At 36.6% G+C, this 25,557-nt stretch overlaps 2 protein-coding genes across 20 annotated transcripts in view; one reads left to right on the top strand and one right to left on the bottom strand.

Moving 5' to 3' along the window:
* Positions 1-25,557, bottom strand: part of LOC147356198 (uncharacterized) — a 75,507-nt gene that overhangs the window by 22,564 nt on the left and 27,386 nt on the right. The window lies entirely within an intron of this gene.
* Positions 1-25,557, top strand: part of HMCN1 (hemicentin 1) — a 537,476-nt gene that overhangs the window by 500,294 nt on the left and 11,625 nt on the right. For 4 of the 5 annotated variants that reach the window (XM_086343339.1, XM_086343340.1, XM_086343342.1 and 1 more), the window contains 7 exons: positions 799-918; positions 1,816-1,950; positions 11,259-11,372; positions 12,075-12,200; positions 14,656-14,784; positions 16,705-17,055; positions 20,601-20,720. In XM_086343339.1, the coding sequence (XP_086199465.1) occupies positions 799-918; positions 1,816-1,950; positions 11,259-11,372; positions 12,075-12,200; positions 14,656-14,784; positions 16,705-17,055; positions 20,601-20,720 (1,095 nt within the window). The remainder of the gene's footprint in view (positions 1-798; positions 919-1,815; positions 1,951-11,258; positions 11,373-12,074; positions 12,201-14,655; positions 14,785-16,704; positions 17,056-20,600; positions 20,721-25,557) is intronic. The other variant, XM_086343341.1, reaches the window with a different exon arrangement.

Raw genomic sequence — 25,557 nt, 5'->3', positions numbered from 1 at the left:
AAAGCCCATGCTGTTTCAGTTAGTTCCACAATCAAGTGTGTCAGGAATCATGATCAAGTCCAGGGATAGACTGAACACAGGAACCAAACACTGGACTGTGTTTGGCCACCCGATTGCACAAATGTGAAACAGCAGTAATTCAAGTCTAAGTCACCTAACCCTAGAATTGCCCAGCTGTAGCAGAGGGCTGGATTGTGGGTGGAGGACTGATGACTAAACCTGCCTTGTGCTATCCATGTGCCAGTGCAGGAGAGTCACAGATAAGTAAACAGCTAAATAAATGGCTAGAGGAGCCCAAACTGGCATACACAGTGCTTTTCTTTTGGCTGGTGTGCAATGAACATCATACAGTGATTAAAAGGTCGTCTTTAGAAACTGTACTGCCCAGGTTCAAATCCCAGCTCTGCCAATAATGACCTAGGTGACCTTCAGCAATTTAGTTAACCTCTTTGTTCCTCAGTTTTAGCATGCAAATGAGAATAGGAATAAAAATACTTATCTCCTAGAATGTTGAGATGAGTTAACTTAGGTATAATAAAAAGCATTTCCATCACAGTAAATGGTCATTATGTCTTAGCTTTCATCATTGCTGTTTTAAAATTAATGCCACCACTGTCAGAGATAATGTGAGGACCCAAAAGTAATTTCATTTTGTGTTTCTATTCTGTGGCATATGGAGCATTTTCTGTTACACTGGATCCGTTCATTGGCCTCTACAGGCAACTCTTTCCACCCACTTTAATAGCTCCTTGAAAGTAGGGCTTCTCCATACTAATTGGGTCTTGTTTCTTCTTCCAGATGAAGATGAATGTGCCGCAGGGAATCCCTGCTCTCATTCCTGTCACAATGCCATGGGAACCTATTATTGCTCCTGCCCTAAAGGCCTCACCATAGCTGCCGATGGAAGAACTTGTCAAGGTAGTTACATGGCTAAATCTAATCAACACATTTAAGCAATGGGCATGGCAATCTCTGACCTAGGGAAAGCATGGAAGACCAAGGCTCTTCTTTACTACTCTTTCTGAGTCTGCCTTCATTAAGTTGAAAAAGTAAGGCAGAGAGAAGACTGCTCACACACTGCCTTCATATGGGGCACTCTGTGGGTAGGGATGCCTCTAATGATTCACTCAATCCCCACAACACAATGATGAGAGGCAGGCAGGCCTATTACCATGTACATTTTACAGGGATAACACCAAGGAAAAATAAGGTTATAAAGAATTTAAGTGAACTGCACAATCCCAGTAGGACTTTAGGAACATTAAAAAAAGAAATCACACATTTCTATCAGATTCTAGGTATGCTTCTAAGTTAGAAATTGTATAGGAGCCTAATTTGTAAATAAAAAATGAAAAGAAGAAAGGATTTCTCTATGCCCAAGGAGGCCTCCATCTAAATACAAAAGAGAGAGGGAATAAGGACATAAGAGGGCATAGGAATAACTTCTATGGGAATGTCCAGTATGGATTGAGCACTTTGTATACATTATTCCCTTTAATTTTTAAAGCAATACTGAGACAGATATTATCCTCATTTTACAAATGAGAACTCAGATGTTAGAAAGAAGTACCTTTTTTCAGTCACCTAATTTATAAGTGGTCTGATGGATGGCTTGGTCTTTGAAGATACACACTGTCCTGCTATGAGCTTGTCAGCTCTTTAACCCATCTGAAGGGGCCTACCCCCAAATTCAACATTCTTGCTCTTGTGTATTTCAAGTGTCACTCATTGCTTTCCTTATTCTTATTGCACAGCAGGTTCTTAAGTTGGGTTTTTTCCCCACTCTCCTTAGTTAAATGAATCACTTTGTTGCAGATATTGATGAGTGTGCTTTGGGTGGCTACACCTGCCATGCTGGTCAGGACTGTGATAATACCATCGGATCCTATCGCTGTGTAGTCCACTGTGGAATTGGCTTTCGAAGAACCAGTGATGGCCTGAGTTGTCAAGGTACATAAATGGAAGCCCTTGCTTTATCTTCATTATACTAAGAGTTAAAAACCCTGCCTATTGGACCAGTTAGGTTGAACTCCATTTAATAGACTGAGCTTCATAGTAAAATATTTAAATGTAATATTCTATGGCTATTTTAAGTATTTGTAACACAGTGATTTTGAATAAAACTTGCCTATAATACCTGAGAGTGGAGATCATACAGCATGATCTTAATAGAATCTGTTTCATACTTTAGATTCAACACATGTACAAAAAAGCCTTCTTAGAGCTCCCCTCACCTGAGTAAAAGCAGAAACTTCTGAGAAATGACGATGACTATCAATTACCTCTTCAGGGTAGAGTCTAGTCCCAGGAGAGAGACATAGAGTAACCCTACCATAAATCTCTCCTGCAGGGTATTTTAAGATCCTGAAGAAGATGCAAAAATCACTCACCCTTGTACAGACAAACATTATCATACAGTCTCTTTTATCTCATTGTTTTCTAAAGAACCCCCTCTGTTCTTCTCATAGAAGCCAATTATCCCCTCTTCGTTTCTGCTGTTAAGTCTGGTTTATAAGCCTTTAACTTTCACCATGAAACATGTTACTTTTTTGGTTGGCACCTATGTGCATAGAAATAAACCTTTTCTCTTATTAAAAAAAAAAAAAACCTCCATTTCATAAGACTACTATTTATTGCACAACTTTTGATATAAAACTTATTTTCTAGAGGAATTTTAGATTCACAGCAAATTTGAGTAGAACAGAAAGAGATTTTCCAAATTCTCTCTGCCCCAACTCCTTCACAGCCTCCCCTACTATCAAATTCCTTCTAGAGTGGTACATTTTTTACCAAGGATAAACCTACATTGACACATCATTACAACCAGAGTCCATTAGAATTTACTCTTGATGTTCTATATTCCAACCCTCCATTATAGTATCATGCAGGATCGTTTCCCTACCCAAAAAATCTATGCTTCACCTAGTCATCCTTCCCTCCCCCAACCTCTGGGAACACTGATGTTTTTATTGTCTCTCTAGCTTTACCTTTTCCATAATGTCATATAGTTGGAATTATGCAGCATTTAGCCTTTTCAGATTAGCTTCTTTCACTCAGTAATATACACGTACGTTTCCTCCATGTCTTTTCATTGGTTGATAGCGCCTTTCTTTTTAGTGCTGAAAAATAATCCATTGGATGACTACCACAATTTATTTATCCATTCACCTACCAAAGGGCATCTTGGCACTTCCAAGTTTTAGCAATTATGAATAAAGCTGCTGTCAGGATTTTCCAAAGAAAGACACAGTGGATACAAAACTAAATTCTTACCAGTAGTAAAAAGAATGAATGAGTTATGGCATATCTACACCATAAACCACTGTGTTGTCATTATAAAGAATGGAATGAAGCTCTGCTGTTTGGCTTAGAGGAATTTCCATGAGACATCCTTTAGTGAGAACACTAAGATGTAGGAAAGCATATGTAACTTGTGTAGAAAAGATTATATGACTGGAAAACAAACAGTAACAAAAGAAAAAAGGAAGTGTATTTATATATTTAGGGAAGCTATGGGTGTACATAAAAGAAATATGGTATTACCATTTCCATATTAACTATAGATGCTATTTATATTAGATTGTTAATGTAGGTTGGCTTTGGTGGACAAGAAAGGTAAAAAGGATAAGAGAGGCCAAGCAAAAGAAGAAAAACTGCACGGAGAAAATCTTCTAAAGGTATATGATCACAGAGCGGGGAGCAGACAAAATGGGAGAGCAGAAGGACTTGAACTCACCTCCTCTCGTGAAATCACCAAACTTACAACTAACTGCCGAATGAAAAAGACTGACACCTACCAAAAAAGATATTCTGTACATCCATAGACGAATAAGCAGCCACAATGAGATGATAGAAGGGGCACATTTGTGATGTAATCAAATTTCATTCCTACCTGGTTGGACAACCCACAAAGTGAAAAATATTTATATCACAGAGGTTCTCCCTTGGGGAGTGAGAGTTCTGAGCTCCACATGTCAGGCTCCCTAGCCTGAGTCTGACACTGGATGGAGAAGCCCCCAGAGCATTTGACTTTGAAGGCCAGGAGCTCCACAGGACTGGGAGAAACAGAAATTCCACTCTTGGTGGGCACACACAAGGTTTTACATGCCCTGGAACATAATAACGCAGTGACTACATAAGAGCCTGAGCCATACCTACCTGTGGGTCTCAGAGGGTCTTTTGGAGGGGAGGGGTCAGCTCAGGCCCACTATGTGGGCAAGGACACTAGAGGCAGAGGCTCCAGGGAATATTCATTGGCATGAGCTTGCTCAGAGGTCTCAATAGCAAGACCTGGGCCCACTCAACAGACTGAAGGCTCCTGTGCTTGGACACCTCAGGCCAAACAACCAACAGGGTGAAAATACACACAGACTGCCTAAAGCCTGAGCTCACAGCTATGTTTAAACATACCCCTGACATGGCCCTGCCTACCAGAGAGACAAGACCCAGCTGCACCAGTGGGCAGGCACCAGTCCCTCCCACTAGGAAGCCTGTACATGCCTCTGGGCCATTATCATGCAGAGGCAGATACCAGAAGCAAGCATAATTACACACCTGCAGCCTGAGAAAAGGAGGCCACAAACACAGAAAGTTAGACAAAATGAGTCAGCAGAGAAGTATGTTCCAATAGAAGGAACAAGATAAAAGCCCAGAAGAACAACGAAGTGGGGTGGAGTAAGGCAATCAGACTGAAAAAGAATTCAGATATGACAGTAAAAGTGATCCAAGATCTCAGAAAGACAATGGAGGCACAGACGGAAAAGATACCTGAAATGTGTCACAAAGACCTAGAAAACTAAAAAAAAAAAAAAAAAATACAGAGTTGAGCAATACAATAAGTGAAATGAAAAATACACTAGAAGAGTAAAAAAATACAGTTGACAGAATCAGTACCGGAATAAATGAGGCAGAAGAGCAAGTTAAGTGAACTGGAAGACAGATTGGTATTGGTGGAAATCACTGCTACAGAACAGAATAAGGAAAAAAGAATGAAAAGAAATGAGAACAGTTTAAGAGACCTCTCAGACATTAAAGCACCAAGATTCACATTAAAGGGGTCCCAGAAGGAGAAGAGAAAGGTCCTGAGAAAATATTTGAAGAAATACAAAAGCTTCCCTAACATGGGAAAGTAGACATTCAAATCCTAGAAGCACAGAGTCCCATATAGGATAAACCCAAGGAGGAAGACGCCAAGACACATATTTATCAAACTGACAAAAATTAAAGACCACAGAGAAAATATTAAAAGCAACAAAGGGAAAGCAGCAAGTAACATACAAGGGAATCCCCATATGGTTATCATCTGACTTTTCAGCAGAAACTCTGCAGCTTGAAAGGACTGGCATGATATATTTAAAGTGATGAAAGGGAAAAACCTATAAACAAGAATACTTTACCCAGCAAGGCTCTCATTCAGATTCAACAGAGAAATCAAAGGTTTTATAGACCAGCAAAAGCTAAGAGAATTTAGCACCACCAAACCAGCTTTACAACAAATGCTGAAGAAACTTCTCTAAGTGGAAAAGACCACAACTAAAAAAAAAGAAAATTATAAATGGAAAAGTTCATCAGTAAAGTCCAACAAACTGTAAAGATAGAAAATAATTTACAAACAAAAATTGTATCAAACCAGCAATCATGCTGCTGCTGCTGCTAAGTCGCTTCAGTCGTGTCCGACTCTATGCGACCCCATAGACGGTAGCCCACCAGGCTCCTCCGTCCCTGGGATTCTCCAGGCAAGTACACTGGAGTGGGTTGTCATTTGCAATCATGAGGAGAGTACAAATGCAGGATATTGGAAATGCATTTGAAATTAAGACGCCAGCAACTTAAACCAATCTTGTATGTTTATAGACTGCTATATAAAAACCTCATGGTATTAATAGCTGCAAACCAAAAATCTATGATAGATATACACACAAAAAAGAAATATCAATCCAAGCACAACACCAAAGATAGTTACGAAATCACAATAGAAGAGAACAAAAGAGGAAGGGACCTACAAAAGCAAGTCCTAAAGAATTAACAAAATGGCAATAAGAACATACATACTAATAAATACTTTCATCTATATTGTCTAAGAGACCCACTTCATATCTAGAGACTATACAGACAAAGTGAGGGAATGGAAATAGGTATTCCATGCAAATGGAAATTAAAAGAAAGCTGAATAGTGACAGTCATATCAGACAAAATAGACTTTCAAATAAAGACTGTTACAAAAGACAAAGAATACTACATGATCAAGGGATCAATCCAAAAAGAGATAATAGTTGCAAATATACATGTACCCAACGTAGGAGCACCTCAATATATAAGACAAATGCTAACAGACATCAACAGTAACACAAGAATTGTGGGGGACTTTAATGCCCCACTTACCTCAATGAATGGATCAGAGAAAAAAGTCAATAAGGAAACATAGGCCTTAAAGGACACATTAGACATGATGGCCTTAATTCGTATTTACAGAGCATGTTGTCCAAAGGTAGCAGAATACACATTCTTCTTAAGTGCACATGGAACATTTTCCATGATTGATCACATACTGAGCCACAAAGAAAACCCTGATATATTAAATTGAAATTTCTTTTGTAACCACAGCACTATGAAATTAGACATCAACTATTAAAAAAAAAAAAAAAAACTGCCCAAAACACAAATACGTGGAGACTAAATGACAAAAAAAAGAAAAAAAAATTGGATCATTGAAGAAATCAAAGAGGAAATCAAAAAAGACTCAGAAAAATGAAAACACAATGATCCAAAAACGTTGGGATGCAGCAAAAGCAGTTTAAGAGAGAAGTTTATAGCAATACAATCTTACCTCAGGAAACAAGAAAAATTTCAAATAAACAACCTACCTTCCCCTAGAGCAACTAGAGAAAGAAGAACAAACAAAACCCAAAGTTAGTAGAAGGGAATAAATCATAAAGATCAGAGCAAAAATAAATGAAATACAGACCAAAACAAAAATAGAAAAGATGAGTTAAACTAAAAGATGGTTCTTTGAAAAAATAAAATTGATAAAGCTTTGGCCAGACTCATCAAAAAAAGGGAGAGGACTTGAATCAATAAAATTAGAAATAAAAAAGGAGAAATTACAAATGACACCACAGCAATATGGAGGATTGTAAGAGAATACTACAAACAACTATATGCCAATAAAATGGACAACCTAGAAGAAATGAACAAATTCTTAGGAAGGTACAGTCTCCCAAAACTGAATCAGGAATAAATAGAACAGACCATAGCTCAGTTGGTAAAGAATATGCAGGCAATGCAGGAGACTCCATTCAATTCCTGGGTCAGGAAAATCCACTGGAGAAGGGATAGGCTACCCACTCCAGTATTCTTGGGCTTCCCTTGCAGCTCAGCTGGTAAAGAATCTGCCTGCAATGCAGGAGACCTTGGTTCAATTCCTGGTTGGGAAGATCCCTTGGATAAAGGAAAGGCTACCCACTCCAGAATTCTGGCCTGGAGAATTCCATGGACTCTATAGTCCATGGAGTCACAAAGAGTTGGACATGACTGAGTGACTTTCATGAACAGATGAACTATATACCATGATCAAATGGGATTTATCCCAGGGATGCAAGAATTTTTTAATATCTGCAATCAATTAGTGTGATATACCACAGTAACAGACTGAAGAATAAAGCCATATGATCATCTCAATATATGCAGAAAAAGCTTTTGGCAAAAATCAACATCCCTTTATGAAAAAACTCTCCAGAAAGTGGGGATAAAGGGAACTTAACTCAGCATAATAAAAGCCATATGACATACCCACAGCAAACATCATGCTCAATGGAGAAAAGCTGAAAGCTTTTCTTCTAAGATCAGGAACAAGACAAGGATGTCCACTCTCACCACTTTTATTCAACATAATTTTGCAAGCCCTAGTCATGGAAGCCAGAGAAGAAATAAAGAAAAGGAACCCAATTGGAAAAGAACATGTAAAACTGTCACTCTTTGCAGGTTACATTATACTAAACATAGAAAATACTAAAGGTACTACCAGAAAGCTACTAGAGCTCAAAAATTTATTGGGGAAATTTTCAGGATATAAAACTAATACCCAGAAGTCTGTTGCATTTCTATATAATAACAGCAAAAGATTAGAAAAAATTACAAGTTACTTAAGAATAAATTAAGGAAACAATACCATTTACCATCACAGCAAAAAGATTAAAATGCCTCAGAATAAACCTACCTAAGGAGGTAAAAGATTTGTATTCTGAAAACTACAAGATGCTGATGAAAGAAATCAAAGATGATTCAAGTAAATGGAAAGATATACCATGTTCCTGGATTGAAAAAGTCAACATTGTCAAAATGACTATACTACCTAATGCAATCTACAGATTCAATGCAGTCACTATCAAAATACCAGTGACATTTTTCACTGGACTAGAACAAAGATTTTTAAATTTGTATGGAAACATAAAAGACCCGAAATAGCCAAAGCAATTCTAAGGAAAATGGAGCTGGTAGAATCAAGCTCCCTAACTTCAGATTATACTACAAAACTACAGTAATCAAAACAGTATGGTACTGCCATAAAAACAGAAATACAGATCAACAGAACAAGACTGAAAGCCCAGAAATAAACCCCACACACCTACAGCCAATTAATTTATAATAAAGGAGTCTACAATATATAATAGAGAAAAGACAGTCTCTTCAATTGGTTCTGGAAAAACTGGACAGCTGCACATAAAAGAATAAAGTTAGAACATTCTCTAACACCAAATACCAAGATAAACTCAATAGATTACAGGCTAAATGTGAGACTGGACACTATAAAACTTAGAGGAAAATGTAAGCAGAATACTCTTTGACATAAATCACAGCAATATATTTTTGGATCCACCTCCAAGAGTAATTAAAATAAAAACAAACAAATGGGACCTAATTAAAGTTGAAAGTTTTTGCACAGCAAAGGAACCATGAACAAAACAAAAAGATAACCCACAGAATGGGAGAAAATATTTTCAAATGATGCAACTGACAAGGGATTGATATGCAAACTGCTCATGTAGCTCAATATGAAAAAGCAAACAACCCAGTCAAAAAATGAGCAGAAGATCTAAATAGACATTTCTTCAGAGACATACAAATGGCGAAAAAAGCACATGAAAAGATGCTCAACATCACTATTAGAGATATGCAAATCAAAACTACAATGAGGTATCCCCTCATACCAGTCAGGATGGCCACCATTAAAAAGCCTACAAATAATAAATGCTGGAGAGGGTACAGAGAAAAGGGAATACTCCAACTGTTAGTAGGAATATAAATTGGTACAGCCACTATGGAGAACAGTATGGAGGTTCCCTAAAAAAAACTAAAAATTGAACTACCATATGATCCACCAATTCCACTCCTGGGCATATATCTGGAGAAAATAATAATTTGAAAAAACACATGGACCCCAGTGTTCACTGCAGCATTATTTACAGTAGCTAAGACATGGTAGCAACCTAAATGTCCATCTATACATGAATGGATAAAGATGTGGTACATATATATGATGGAATATTACATACTCATAAAAAGAATGAAATACTGTCATTTGCAGCAACATAGATTATCATACAAAGTAAATAAACTAGAGAAAGACAAATATTATTTGATATCACTTATACATTTGATCTAAAAAGATGATACAAGTGAGCTCATTTACAAAGCAACCAGACCCACAGACACAGAAAACAAATTTATAGTTACCAAAGGGAGGAAGAGATAAATGAGGAATTTGGGGTAAAGATACACACAGTAATATATAGGCTTCCCACGTGGTAAAGAGTCCCCCTGCCAATGCAGGAGACGTAAGAGATGCAGGTTTGATCCCTGGGTCAGGAAGATCCCCTGGAGTAGGAAATGACAATCCTTTCCAGTATTCATGCCTGGACAATACTAGGGACAGAGGAGCCTGGCACGCTAAGGTCCATAGGGTCACAAAGAGTTGGACACAACTGAAGTGACTTAGCACACATACACATATATAATAAAGATAATCAACAAAGACCTACTGTATAATACAGGAAGCACTACTCAATATTCTGTAATAAGCTATATGGGAAAATAATGGATATATGTATATATGTAACTGAACCACTTTACTATACACCTGAAACTAACCAACACTGTAAATCAACTATAGCCCAATACAAGATAAAAATATAACTTAAAAAGATGTTAACACATTTGTGCATTTATATGACATGTACAGATTTTGAAAGATTAAATTAGAAGATTTGAAATAGAAAATAAGAACAAAATAAGACACTGGAAATCTCAAATTTAGGAATGTAAGATGAGAACACAAAGACCCTAAAATACGTTTTGCTCTTCTAAGGGTTTGGAATAAGACAGTAGAGAAGTGGCAGGAGCTTGAGGTGAGTATAGACCTGAGAGAGGGACTCTGCTGAGAAAGGAAAGATTTGATTATGGCTACAGGGTTATAGGAAAGACAGCAGTAAGGACGAAGAGCTTTAAGAACATATGAGAGGAGGAAATGCTTGGTGGACCGCACTTCTTATCTTAGTGAGGAAGGAGAAGACAGACCACAGAGATCAAAAGCTCAAGTAGAGGAACTTTTCTTAAATCGAAGTAGTCGTCTCCCTTTTTCTGGGAACAGAAGGAATGAAAAAAGAGAAGGAACAAAATACAAATACATACATGTCAGTTGGGGGAATTCACACCTGCACTTTTTTTCCATTACACTGTGACCCAGATGATGTTCACAAAGATTAACTTGGCAATGACTACAGATGAGGATAAAAGCTAAAGTTGCTGCAGTCATCTGAGCACAAGGTGATAAAGACCTGCATCAGGCTGATAACAGCAAAAATCCAGAAGAAAGTTCAAATTTCAAAAGATGTTGCAGAAGACCCTAACTTTATTATTAGTTATTTTCAGTACTTCATTCTGTCAGCTATCTTCCAGGGCTGAAAGTTCCTAAAAACAGGAGTGGGAGCCATATAGTAAGCAAAACTACAGAAGTATCGCGTCAACATAGCTCTGAAGCAATAGCAAATGTCAATCTTGGGATAGTGTTGAAGAGAGAAACCCTCACTAGCAGTTAATTCTATCAATTATCTAGCAGATCCCTTGAGAACAGTTAGATTGGATTCTTTTTAGGGAAGATCTTAAACATAATATTGATCAAAGATCACTAAAATATTAAACATTTCGGATAAACTAACCTGTTTTCTAACAGCATGTAATGAAAGTTCTGTTTTATTTAACAGATATTAATGAATGTCAAGAATCCAGCCCCTGTCACCACCGCTGTTTCAATGCCATAGGAAGTTTTCACTGTGGATGTGAACCTGGGTATCAGCTCAAAGGCAGAAAATGTGTGGGTAAGGCAAGGGCTATGAATTCAAAGCATTGACACCCTTGTAATGTCTTAATGCTGTCTGATCTAATCTATGGGTTGTGTCTGATATAGGGCACCATTTATGTGATCTATGCAAAAACAAAAGGAAACAAATGTTGTACAAGTTTCACTTTCCAATTTTAAAACCATTTTTAACATGTTCTCTATTATATTACCATTTTTTCACAAAACCATGATATATGTGTGTATATAGTTATATATGGGCTTCCCTGGTGGCTCAGACAATAAAGAATCTGCCTGCAATGTAGGAAACCCAGGTTCGATCCCTAGGTCTGGAAAATCTCTTGGAGAAGGGAAGAGCTACCCACTCCAGTATTCTGCCTGGAGAATTCCATGGACAGAGAAGCCTGGTGGGCTATAGTTCACGAGGTCACGAAGAGCTGGACACAACTCAGCAATTAAATATACATATAATTTTTATTTTTCTAGGAGGGGGAAATGTTTTGGCATGGCTTCCATCTATGTGATGTAATATTTTTTATTTTTATCATTATGTTCTAAAATAAAGTGTGTTACATACCTTGATGGATTTAAACACTTCAACCTTATACCATGATTATATAATCATCTATATTATTTATCCTTAAAATCCAAAGGCATATTTTTATGAAAAAGTGGAAGAAATCACTTTCTCAATCTGCATTATCTTTGTTCTTTTATCAAGATATAAATGAGTGTAGACAGAATGTATGCAGACCAGATCAGCATTGCAAGAACACTCGCGGTGGTTATAAATGCATTGATCTCTGTCCAAACGGAATGACCAAGGCAGAAAATGGAACCTGCATTGGTGAGTGTCTGGCTATTTCAGTGACTGAGATCCATTTACTGCCAACAAGCCAAGTAAGGCATCCTTGTTTAAAACTCATGATTAGAATAAATTTCATCCAACAAAGAAATATCTTTAGAATAAATTTCATCCAACCAAGAAATATCTTTTTCTATAGGTTTTTTACTACCAACTTCTTGTATGGTTAAGCTCTGAAGTCCCAGCATCATGACTATATCAGGAAATGAAAGCTCATCCAAGAAACTTAGACCATTTTGAGCTCCCATGAATTACACAATTGATTTATATCGTTTAATATCCACATGCAGTAATATTATCTCACATAATTTCTAATATGAAATTTAGCATATATTTAAGAATTTCATTGGCGGGGTTAAGAAAAACTTATGTTTGTAAAGACTTATTGAAAGTTCAAAATATAATTATTTTATAACTATTCATTAAATGTTAAATCAATAACCAATGAAGTAAATTATATTTCTCCCTAAGTTTGTTCTTTGTGTGCCTATTCTGTGCTAGTCTGCCATAGTTGACAGAACTGTGAGCTTCACGATTTACAGAACTGAAGCAGATAGCATTCCTGTTCTCGTGTACTTAAAATCGCCTGGGATAGATCAGCCAACTCCACTTGCCTCACCAAAAGAAAAAAAAAACAGTAATATAAGATGAAATGCCATAAAAAGTACAAGTAGGACCTCCCTGATGGTCTAGTGGATAAGAATCCATATTCCAAAGCAGGAGACCCAGGTTCAATCCCTGGTCCAGGAAGCTTCCACATACCTCGGGGCAGCTAAGTCCATGTACCACAACTACTGAGCCCTCGCGCTGCAGGTATTGAAGCTGATGCGCCCTAAAGCCTGTGCTCCGCAATGAAAGAAGCCATTGCACTGAGAGCCCATACACCAGAACCAGGGCAGCTTCCGCTTCCCGCCATTGCAATGAGAGCCCGCACACCAGAACCAGAGCAGCTTCCGCTTCCCGCAGTCAGAGAAAGACCGTGCACAGCAACGAAGACCCGGCACAGCCAAAAATTAAAGAAAGTTTATTTAAAAAAAAAAACAGAGGTACAGATAAAATTGTGTAAGAGTACTCAAAAGAGTGCTCATATCTAATAGGAGTGACTAACGGCCATGTCATGGAAGTGATCATATTTAAATTATCCTCGAATGGGATGTCAGTATGTGGAGGTGATAGTAAAAGGAAAGAAAAATGACCCTGTATGAGGGGGAAAGAGCTGGAGTTACAGAGAACATGTTAAAATTCATCCTCCTTAACAGCTATCTGATCTTGAACAAGTCTTGAAATGACACAGAAATTTGAGTTTCTGTTGAGAAACACAGAAGTTTCTCATTTTAAAAATGGGGGGGGGAAGAATTTTGAAATGAAACATTTATTAATAAAGTTAAAATATGCCTTGGATTTGTCTCAAAATAATGTAAGAGAGAGGGGAGATTGTAGATATAAATGAAGGAGTAGTGACCACTTGTTGGTCTTTGTTGAGATACAAGGAGATTTAGTATAATTTTTTTTAAATGGGAGAGTGGACTATCAGATTGCAAAGACTGTTTTCAGCAATATGGATATAGGTAAATGTTTTTCTAAATTCCTACGAATAGCCAATTCATAGCATCATATATAGTTATGTGTAACTGTATTTTTAAGAATATTGACTCTAGTTTATGTATAAGATTAATTAGACATAAGCTGAAAGATCAGAAGACTGTTTAAGAAGCTATAGCAAAAATATAGTTACATGAAAATGGAAAATGGGGATACATGGCTTTGTTCAAAGGAAGTAGAATTACTCAATCTTAGAAGTTTAGGGAATAAATTAAAGATAACTCTGATGTTTACAGTTTGGGGAAAACAGAATGCTGTTATCATAAATGAAAATAATGATACTCTGAACATGCTGAGTTTGAAGTTCTAGTAAAATATGGTGATGGAGATGACCAGCTAGCAGCTAGAAATCTGAGTCTGTAGATGAGAAGCAGTGTGGTACTACTGCTCTAGATCTACATCAGGAAGCTCATTAGAGTCAATAGAATAAATACGATGGCAAAAGGAGGAGGGGTATAGAGAAGGGAAGAGAAAGCTGAGAACAAAACTCTATCCATGGTAGGGAGCAGAAAGAGGAAAAGAAGCCAATTAACAAGTGACCTGGAGGAGGGCATGGCAACCCACTCCAGTATTCTTACCTGGAGCATCCCCCATGGACAGAGGAGCCTGGCTGGCTACAGACCATGGGGTCACAAAGAGTTGGACACAACTGAGCAACTAAGCTTTCTAATAAGTGACAGAGCTGGGACTTGAACCCAGCTTTTCTGACTGCAGGGTTCAATCACATGGTAAGAAATGCAGCATTCTAAACAATTAAAATGTTCATTTTAAATATAGTGACCTCAGGTTTTGAAAGAGGAAATGTTATTGCTTTTTATTGCCTCCATATTCATAGATGTTGATGAGTGTAAAGATGGGACCCATCAGTGCAGATATAACCAGATATGTGAGAATACAAGAGGCAGCTATCGTTGTGTGTGTCCAAGAGGGTACCGGTCTCAAGGACTTGGAAGACCCTGTTTGGGTAAGTTAACAGAAACTCTTATCAAGTTAATAAAACTGTTAATACAATTAACCACCCCTACCTACCAACTTGATTAGGGCCACTGTATATTCAAATGCTTTCTTACTACATTTAGAAGAGTAAGTTGGTTTAAGTAATCCATTACACAGTTGGAATTACTTCTTAGAGACTTCATATTGAGTTCAACTTACACTGACTTTCAAGTGGTAATAATAACTACTTACAGAATGCTTACTATAAACTACACATATCAAAGTGAGGTGTGGTATAATTACCATGACAACTTAATTATGAAGATTATCCCATTGATTGTCTCGCTATGCACATGATATGTTTGTATAGATACATTTTATTTGAATGTGAAGTATAATTGTATGTACTATGAAGGTTTAGTTATGAGGGATTAAAATGTGAACACATTTTAAGTGAATTGGTAATTAGCACTTTATCTACCATATATTTAGCACATGCTATATACCATTCCCAGTGCTAAGAATCTCATTTAATTCTTCCAATTGCCTATTTGTTTCCATCTTAGTTATAATGGAGTGTAAAGTAAGGCAGGTAGATAGAAAGTATCTTCAAGAAGGTAACCATATGCTTTTTTAAAATTAACACATTTATAATCAAGAAACTGACCTATAAAATATTCTACCTCAGAATATTTACATTTACATGCAGCAAAAAACTTGTGTTGAGCTTTTAATTACTGGTTTCTGGTTTGCATGCTATTATACTTTTTAAATTAGATGCCTTGGTTATCTATTTAAGAGACAACCTGTCCTTATGGCCAGAAAGAGACAAGCCTGTCCTGTCTTTATAGTGAATTCTTCCATAAAAATTTAGTACTGTCTTTATGTAGTTCCTAGCATAGTACTTTGTGCACAGCAAATGTTTATAGTAGTATCATTATTATGAACTCTTTTAAAATAAATACTATTTAATAGAAATGCATGTAATTTTAGTCTTCTATTTAGGTATTATAATTTATATATAATTTAACATTTTGATAAGTTATTACAGTGACCTAGCAGAATGAAATATGTTCAGCTGTTCACTTGTTTGACTTGAAGCTGAGTGTCAGCAATTGGGCTGGGGGATAAATTTGTAAAGAAGGTAGGGCCATTGCCTTAAAGAGATTAAAAATGCTAATTTTAACTTTTGCCTACTGAAATAATTATTAAAGCAAAATTTACTACTTTATTCTAGTTGTTTTCTTTCATGGCACTTTGGTAATGAATTAAAGAATTTGGTTTTGATCTCTGGTATTTATTCACTTTATAAGAAGTGTTGTGAGTACATACTCTGTGTTGATCTAGGAAAGAAGGATAGCTTTCATTTTTGAACTTTGTGAGTTTCTTAGGAAGAATGATTTTGTGTCATTTCCTTCTTTTTAATTTTTGTTAAGAAAATGTGCTAAGCATGATTATTCATGAGTAATTATTGATTCAAAAAAAAAAAGGAAAATAAAACTGACTGTAGTTGTACCAATATTCCTGCATCTGAAATTTGTAATTATATGAAAGATTAGAAGCACTAAGTGATCAAAAATATAATTAAACTCTAACTAGAGATATGATTGCATTCTTCACCAACGAAAGTAAGATCTATATTAGCTTTGAACTCTCGTTTTTCTGGGTTCAAGACCACATTTTCCATTGTAATCCTACTTGTTTCTACTGTAAAGCAGTGTTCAGGGAGAATCATAGAATCTCTCTATATAGTTATATCTTAATGATGAAAGCTTTTTCAAAAGTTTACAGCAGTTGAAAAATTACTATATTCCCAGCTTTGGAAGGTAACATAATGTTTTCAGTTTGTTTCACAGACTGATTCTTTATTTCTGTGTTTTCTGTGTGTATATGTGTGTATGTTGTGTTTTTTTTTTTCTCTTTTTTATGTATCATGGCACACGAGCAGATATTAATGAATGTGAACAAGTGCCTAAGCCTTGTGCATATCAGTGCTTCAACACCCCTGGCAGCTTCAAGTGTATCTGTCCACCAGGACAACATTTGTTAGGGGACGGGAAATCTTGCGCTGGACTGGAGAGGCTGCCAAATTATGGCAATCAATACAGTAGCTATAACCTTGCACGCTTCTCCCCCATGAGAAACAACTATCAACCTCAACAGCATTACAGACAGTACTCACATCTCTACAGCTCCTACTCAGAGTATAGGAACAGCAGAACGTCTCTCTCCAGGACTAGAAGGACTATTAGGAAAACTTGCCCCGAAGGCTCTGAGGCGAGCCTTGACACATGTGTAGGTAAATGTCAGCCATATTCCATTTCCTTTCTGTGGGTTCTCTTATGGACCAAAGTCTGAGCATACGTACAGCACCCGTGAGAGTCTGGGTGCAGTGAACTACACCTGATTTCAGATATGGGATGACTCAAAGCTTCAAGACATTTACTCTGGCACCTACACCCATAGCCAGTTTTCTCAAATGAGTAATGTATTTACATGTGTACATTCTGATCATTTCCTGTTTTATGTTGGCAATTTCTCTTTTTTTTATTGACCCTGAAAGTGTTACTAAATTTCATGCTATATAGAAGCAAAGTGCAGTGGCATTCAGAATATGGCTTTTTAAAGAAAGAGAATATGCATATTACCACCGTAATACAGTACTAGCAGATTATGGTTTTGTCCGACGGATGCTAAAGCAGTGGGTTTAAAGGGAAACGCTCTGCCACTGTGTCAACTGCTTGCTCTGTATGAACATACAACACTGCCCTGACTGTAGTCCCACACTCCCCATGGAGCTTCTCTGATTTATTTTGTATATATGTGAGTCACTGAAAAGATAATGTAAGTCAGGACAAAACTTTTTTCCATTGTTCTAAATTGTGTGCTTTCAGTACCTTTAAATTTACAAGTCTGTAACTTAATTTGTTTACAAAAGTGAAGTGTAATTTCCAGCTCCAGAATGAAGACCCTGTCTTCAGTTAAACTGCAAACAATTCCATCTGTTGTTCAAATAATTCAATTTTCTGTGAGTATCCACAGTTTGCATGTCATGGAACTATACACTGAGAGGAATTAGCAAGCACAAATGAGCCCTGCAGTTTGGTCAAAGAAATGAGAAAACAAGAAAGAAAGGGAGCGGGGAGGCAAGAGGGGAAAGAATGAAATTCTGTTTAAATTTAAAGACCCCTATGCCAACCTCATGGTATTGCATTTTTCTTAGGTATTCTATGCTTCATTTATTCTCTCCCAAATGTGCTCTCTGTTAAACATTTTTTTTAAGTACTTAAAGAATACCATCTGACTTCAATTTTTGTCATTTCTCTTCCTGCCCTTCTCCAAGTCCTGTTCCTGCATCGTAGTCTTTGACATGTGTCCTCTGTCACTGTTAGGTGGACTCAGCTTCTCACATCATCTCCCCTCTACTGGACCTTCAAACTCTCGAGATCCTTACACTTTCAAGCCTTTATCCTTTAGCCCCAAATGTTCCCAGAACTTTTCTATCTGCTGTCTTGAAGTACCTAAAGCTTAATATGATGTATATGGAATTTTCTACCTGTGATCATCTTCCCTGAATTGTGGACAGTGCTCGTTTCTTTTACTTATTGAATGTGAAACATTCATACATTCATTAACAACTCTCAACATTTTTCCATATATGGTCAAATACTACTTAATTATTAATACTAAGCCTGTGGACTCTACTGTTCTCGGCAGGATATCAAACATTGCTCTCAGCCTGCTTCAAACTGTTCTTATTGGGTTTTTTTTTTTCCCATTGGTAATTTTTTATGCCCACAATTTTGACCTATTTACTAGTGAAACTTTTTACTTTCCATAGAATTAACATCTAACATTTCGTTTTTCTAAGTTTCTTCCAAATAGTCATTCCCACTGAGAAGTTTTCATATCCTATTAACATCCCACTGTCTGCCTTTGTTTCAGACAACTCTTTTCTTCTACACCAAAAATCTTTGCTTATGTTTTCATAAATGAGGGAAACAATATTCCCCACACCATACACCATCTAGTTGATTTCTAAATCATCTGAAGGTCCAAGTCATTTTAAGAAAGTGTCCTTGATTGATAACCATGTCTCCTTTTCTCTACCACAATCTATGCCCTGTAATTTCATCAGTAAAGTCTTATGAATGTTTTGTCTCTGTGTTTATATTACACTAACATATTTATGTGAATTACATTCCCAAAACAATCTACTGTGTAAGGCAGTTACTACTTCAGAGTGAGGACCCGTCTTGGAGAATCTAAAGTTAAGTTCTATAACTAGTTAATTACTGGATATTTAAGTTTTATTGGGGACCACTGAATAGGCTTAGAAATATTTCTTAAAATACAGTGAATATTTTATGGTGTTTGTACTAATAAAGAAATTCACACTATGACTGCAGACAGCTTTGGAATTATGTAACAAGCAACTTGCAGTAAACACGAAATGTCTTTCTTTAATTAACCATCTGGGATAGACAGATTACAAAAGATTCAGATTAACACCATGGCATTTTGTTAGACTTGGGCTAAAATTTAGCTTTTTAAGGAATTTATTCCAAAGCTTATTAGGGAAAATGAATGAAACATTGCTTCTGAACATGGAAATCACACTTAGGGCCACTTTAAACTACATGGAGTTCAACATGATTTACATTTCTGTTGTCATTTTTGTTAAAGCAGATTATAAAGGGAAAATGTTAAAATAACTCAAGTGCAGCCCTGAATGCTTTGGGTAACTAAAATGGGGCAAAAACAATGACAAATATTTGATGAGTATTTGTCATTAACAGCTTGAATCATTGCAGTTATAATCTGAGCATCTGCAGAATGAACAGGTTCTTTTTTGCTCTGAGTCATCTCCAAGTTTTCACTTTCTCTTCCCTTCACTTCCAGCCCACAGCCCTACTGCCCCCATTTCATACCATCTTCTCCTCTTTCTTCTAACACTGGTTGGCAGATTTTACTATTAGGCAAAACACAGTTGGGACAGTAAATCTAGGCCTCTCAAATCCCATCCCTGATTCGGAAAGCAAATAGCAATTAATTTTAAACTGTCTTTCTATCTGTCCTTTTTATTACTGTTTTCTTAATTTTGTTTAGTGATAGCAGGTAGATTAGCTCTTTATAGTTCATAAAATGTTCATATCTTATTATATTTGCACCTTCCAACAAACCTGTGAGAAGTAAGGAGATTGTGTCTATGACTCCTCTTGGCAGAAGAATCAACTGAGATCTTGAGAAGTTAAGTGGCTGGGCCAAAGTAACATAGCAACTATGTATATGCAGTTGTCATTAGTGAAATACTTTATAATTGTATAAGCTGGATAAATATTCCTATGGCAAAGACAAAACCACCTCCACTAAATGATATCTGCATATGGGAAAGTTACACATGGCTGTTGGAGAGGCAACTACAGTTTAAATAAAATAGAAAAGAATATTTCTTTTTCCAGTTAATCTCATTAGAAACTTTATCTTTTAGGTAAATTCTACTGTTCTGTCAAGAGTTTAGCACTTTAGTAGTTTGGGATCTTGCACAGTTCTGTTTCATCTGTTGTTCTAATCTTAATTAAGTAACATTGAAATTGGCTAGGTTGGGGTTTCAGTTCAAATACATTTATACACAAAAGAGGTGTTCATATTTTATAATATAGGACAGCTTATATTGGACTCCATTAAAAACAGATCCTTATATGAAACCACTTTGAGCCTTTTTAAATAAGTATAAAATCACTAAGTTGTCTACTGTATGTCAAAAGCTTGTTTATAGTTGATTCTGTCACAGTTTCTGCCTTTGTTTTTTGTACTTACATATTCTGCTTTCTTTCTGCACAGATATTAATGAATGTGAAAATACAGACACCTGCCAGCATGAGTGTAAAAATACCTTTGGGAGCTATCAGTGTATCTGTCCACCTGGCTATCAGCTCATGCTCAATGGAAAGACATGTCAAGGTGAGAAAACTTTGGGACATTTAGTGCTGCAACTTAACTTAAAACCAATATAGATAGCACAGTGTGAGAAATGTCTTTTTTTTGAATAATTATTCTTCTAGTTGATTCCTTTCCCTTCACATTCCCATGGGTCAGACTTATCTTTAATCATTGCTTTTGCAAGTAGGAAAAGCAGAAGGCGGCAATTAAGCAAAGGAAAATTTGAGAAACATTTTTGGTATGATCTTAGAAGAAGGCACACAGGAATGCCTAAATCAGTTCATATCATATATATTTAAAACTAAAAGGAACTAGATCTCTTCAGACATGTTTTACAATCCAGCTAAGAAGAAAGGAGAAATGGGATGAATGCTCAGTAAATGTACTTCAGTGTTAGGCATTATTTTATACTTTGTTTTAGTGATCAGTGGGTGATTAACTCATTCATTTTTTGAATGGAATGATGAATACCAATCATTTTCTAGAAATTCTGGATGCAGGTTAAAACAGGTGAATAATATACACTATTTCCTTTATGATCTTAGAGTCTAGTGGATACAGACATGCAAACAAGTGCTTAATCAACATACAAAATTCTATTACTAGGTGTTACAGCAGAGTTCTAGACAATATGTAGTGATGGCAGAAAGAAAAAAATAATCAATCTCAATTGTACCCTCTTCACACAAAAATGCAAAAGGAGCATTGTATTTTGATAAAATGTAGTATGTTGCAATGTATACTTAGAGAAAAAATGTATGAATTTACATAAATCGTCAAAATCTAAGAAACATTCTATGGACAAAAAAAAAAAACCTAAGAATATTATATAGGTCTTTAAAAGCTCTGAATTTTATTCATCTCTGTCTTGTATGAAAGACTTTCCTTTACAAAACATTTGCTAGGATGCAGCTCATGGAAATGTGTTCTGGAAGCAAGAACAGGACGGACAGTAGCTTCACCTGGGTTACTATGAGCCTCCCCACTCTTACTTACCCCATTCACCCAATATACTCCCTCAGAGCCCCCACTGATCATGTGAATGCAATAATAAACTCTGCTCCAGTCATCCTTCACCAAACATTTATGAAAAGCTTGCCCTAGGAAGAACATTTTACTAAGTTTTGAAATACTGGAATAACGTATCTACATTATAGTTTTCCATTTTTCTGAAACAACTGTTAGCTCATTTTAATCAGCAGTATAGCTTTGTCAAGAACAATGATTCGGACCCATTCTAGAGATGATAAAACCAATTCTCAGAGTGATTATGTGAGTCTCAGTGTCCTATAACCATCAAGAACAAGGGCAGGACTGGATCACAGATTTCATGATGTTTAGAATGGTCCTTAGTTTCTCCTGTGATGCTGTGAACACCAGTGATTGTAGTGTGGCAGCAGAGAGATGTAAGAGTGCTTACATTGTCCATAGCTTACAACTTTCTCCAGCTCTTCACCCCATGAATCCTTCTGAAGGGAGGCAGTGTACAACACTACCATTACTCTCTCTAGAGGTGCACCAGGTACCAAGGAAGGAAGGGGATAGATACTGAAGCATTTGGAATAACCTAGTGGACTGCAAACTCCTTAGCCAGATTTTTAAGGGTTATATTATGTCATATTCTCATTAGAGGATTTTTTTCTCCTTTAAATTATGCCAGTATGTTTTTTTAGTTGCCCTTTTCACTCATTCAGTTCAAAACATTTTTCCACTTTCACTTGTGCTCCAGAGTGGAAAATAATGTGCACAAATCAGAAACAGGCATCATCTAAAATGTCTGCAATTTAAGCAAGTTACATATTTTTGTGATTTTATAAAAGGACATGAGAGAAAACAATTACAACCTTTAAAGAAGTCTCCACTCTCTTGGAGTCTTTTATGGCTTTAGAAAGTGTCTGAGGCATTTATGAGGAACAAAAGACTATGTTTCATTCCCAGATGAATTTTTGAAGCTTTATACATTAGTGTTAGAGATATCAATAATAAAAGGGATATTAAAGTGAACTTGACATTGAACATTGACAGAAACTAGTCAAAAGTAGAAGTCATCAGATTGCATAATGAAAACCAAAAACATGACCAAGTATAGTTTTCCCCAAAACCAGAGAGGAGAAACTGAAAATTTTGTATGCTAATGTTAAACCCCACTAATCTAATGCCAATCCCAGAAAAGAGCAATGCCAAAAATGTTCAAACTACTGCACAATTGCACTCATTTCACATGCTAGCAAGGTAATGCTAAAAATCCTTCAAGCTAGGTAAGGCTTCAATAGTACATGAACTGAGAACTTCCAGATATACAAACTGGATTTAGAAAAGGCAGAGAAACCAGAGATCAAACTGCCAATATCTGTTGGATCATAGAAAAAGCAAGAGAATTCCAGGAAAAAAAATCTACTACTGTTTCACTGACTATGCTAAAGCCTTTGACTGTGTGGATCTTGGCAAACTATGGAAAATTCTTAAAGAGGTGGGAATACCAGACCACCTTACCTGCCTGAGAAACCTGTATGCAGGTCAAGAAGCAACAGTTAGAACTGGACATGGAACAATGGACTGGTTACAAATTGGGAAAGGATTATGTCAAGGCTGAATATTATCACACTGCTTATTACTTATATGCAGAGTACATCATGTGAAATGCCAGTCTGGTTGAATCACAGGCTAGAATCAAGATTGTCAGGAGAAATATCAGTAAGCTTAGATAAGCAGATGATGCCACCCTTATGGCAGAAAGTGAAGAGGAGCTAAAGAGAGCCTCTTGATGAAGATGAAAAAGGAGAGTGAAAGTGGGCTCTCAAAGTGTTAACTCAAACAATCAAAATCTTTTTATTTATTTATTTATTTATTTTATTTGGAGGCTAATTACAATATTGTATTGGTTCTGCCATACATCAACATGAATCTGCCACGGGCATACACGTGTTCCCCATCCTAAACGCCCCTCCCACCTCTGTCCCCGTACCATCCCTCCGGGTCATCCCAGTGCACCAGCCCCAAGCATCCTGTATCAATCAAAATCTTAAGATCATGGCATCCGGTCCCATCACTTCATGGCAAATAGATGGGGAAACAAAGGAAACAGTGATAGATTTTATTTTCTCAGGCTCCAAAATCACTGTGGACAATGACTGCAGCCATGAAATTAAAAGACACTTGCTCCTTGGAAAAAAAGCTATGACAACCTAGAAAGAGTGTTAAAAATCAGATATCACTTTGTTAACAAAGGCCCACATAGTCAAAGCTATGGTTTTTCCAGTAGTCGTGTAGGGATGTGAGAGTTGGACCATAAGAAGGCTAAGTGCTGAAGAATTGATGCTTTTGAACTGTGGTGTTGGAGAAGACTCTTGAGAGTCCCGTAGACTTCAAGGAGATCCAACCAGTCAATCCTACAGGAAATCAGTCCTGAATATTCTTTGGAAGAACTGAGCCAACTCATTGGAAAAGACCCTGATGCTGGGAAAGACTGAAGGCAGGAGGAGAAGGCAACAACAGAGGATGAGACGGTTGGATGGCATCACAAACTCAATGAACATAAATTTGAGCAAGCTTCAGGATATGGTGGAGGACAGGGAAATCATGGGGTTGCAAAGAGTGGAACACAACTGAGTGACTGAACAACAATCTAATTCTAAAAGTGTAAAAATACTCTATGTTGGCATTGCCTTCAAAATGAATTATCTATCCAAGTTTTTAAGAAGCAATTCATGTCTATTGAGAATCTGAATTACTTTATATTCTCTATAAGTCAAATGTTTATTCTGAATTACTTTTTTTAATGTAGCCAGAAGCATTTGGTTAAATGCATTCATATATTCTAAAGCTGTTCCTGTGAAAGTTTTTCAACTGATCTTGGTATAATTTTCTTGTAGCAATAATATTTGTTATGAAAAGCCTATACTTTAATTTTTGATCACAATAATTTTTAAATAATATTTTGTAATTTTATATATTATATACAATTATTTAAATTAATCTTATGATATGTTATATAATTATATAATATCTTACAAAAACCAGATATTACCACACTGTCAGGTAACAAAAGATAGCCTGATTGCTCCACCTTTTCTGGCTACTTTTTGTTATGACTAGTGACTAAAATGAGTGAACAAAGTGAGCAGATTGAATGCCTTAAAGATACTTACTCCGGAAGAGATAGTGATAGAAGACAAGGGTTACCTTCTTAGAAGCTCAAATACTTTTTGAAAGCTCTTCTGTGGGAAGTGTATATTATTATGGAGCTAGGGACAAACACTTTGTATATTAGATTCTGACATTTGATATATTCATATTCAGCCAATGGAAATATGTGATGAGGTAGCTGTTCTTCCTGTGTATAAATGTGTATCTAGATTCTGGCCTCCAAGCCACCATTGTCATAGGCCCTAACAGTCCACTGGCCCCGTGTTTCTGTATGAGTTCACTATAAAAATTAAAGCTAAAATGAAATTTGGAATATGGATGGGAGGGGAATGGGATTTTTTTATGATAGCAAAGATACATTTCTTTCACATTTTCCTAAAGGGCTTTTCACTTCATTCTGAGACAATTTCATTTTGTCAAGGAGATGGAACACTTCCAACAGATAAAAATCATAATTGGAAGTTGGTTTGCAGAGTCAAAAGGCAAGATTTAAGATTTAACTGAAATAAAACATGATTCTGTTTCATTCCTGGAGGAAAACTAATTCTATTGTAAAAGGAGTAATAGAAAGCACATTATGTCATTATCAAGTCCCAGCTCTACCCACCAGAGGGCAGACACCAGAAGCAAAAAAACTACAATCCAGCAGCCTACAGAACCAAGTCCAGAAATGCAGATCAGAACCTGCCCTAGAACCACCTGGTCCCTGGCC

Source organism: Bos grunniens, chromosome 16 (genome assembly GCF_055505025.1).
Source record: "Bos grunniens cultivar Pamir isolate PY7600 chromosome 16, Bosgru_T2T1.0, whole genome shotgun sequence".
Taxonomy (NCBI): Eukaryota; Metazoa; Chordata; class Mammalia; order Artiodactyla; family Bovidae; genus Bos; species Bos grunniens.
This window is presented reverse-complemented; position numbering and strand designations above follow the sequence as displayed.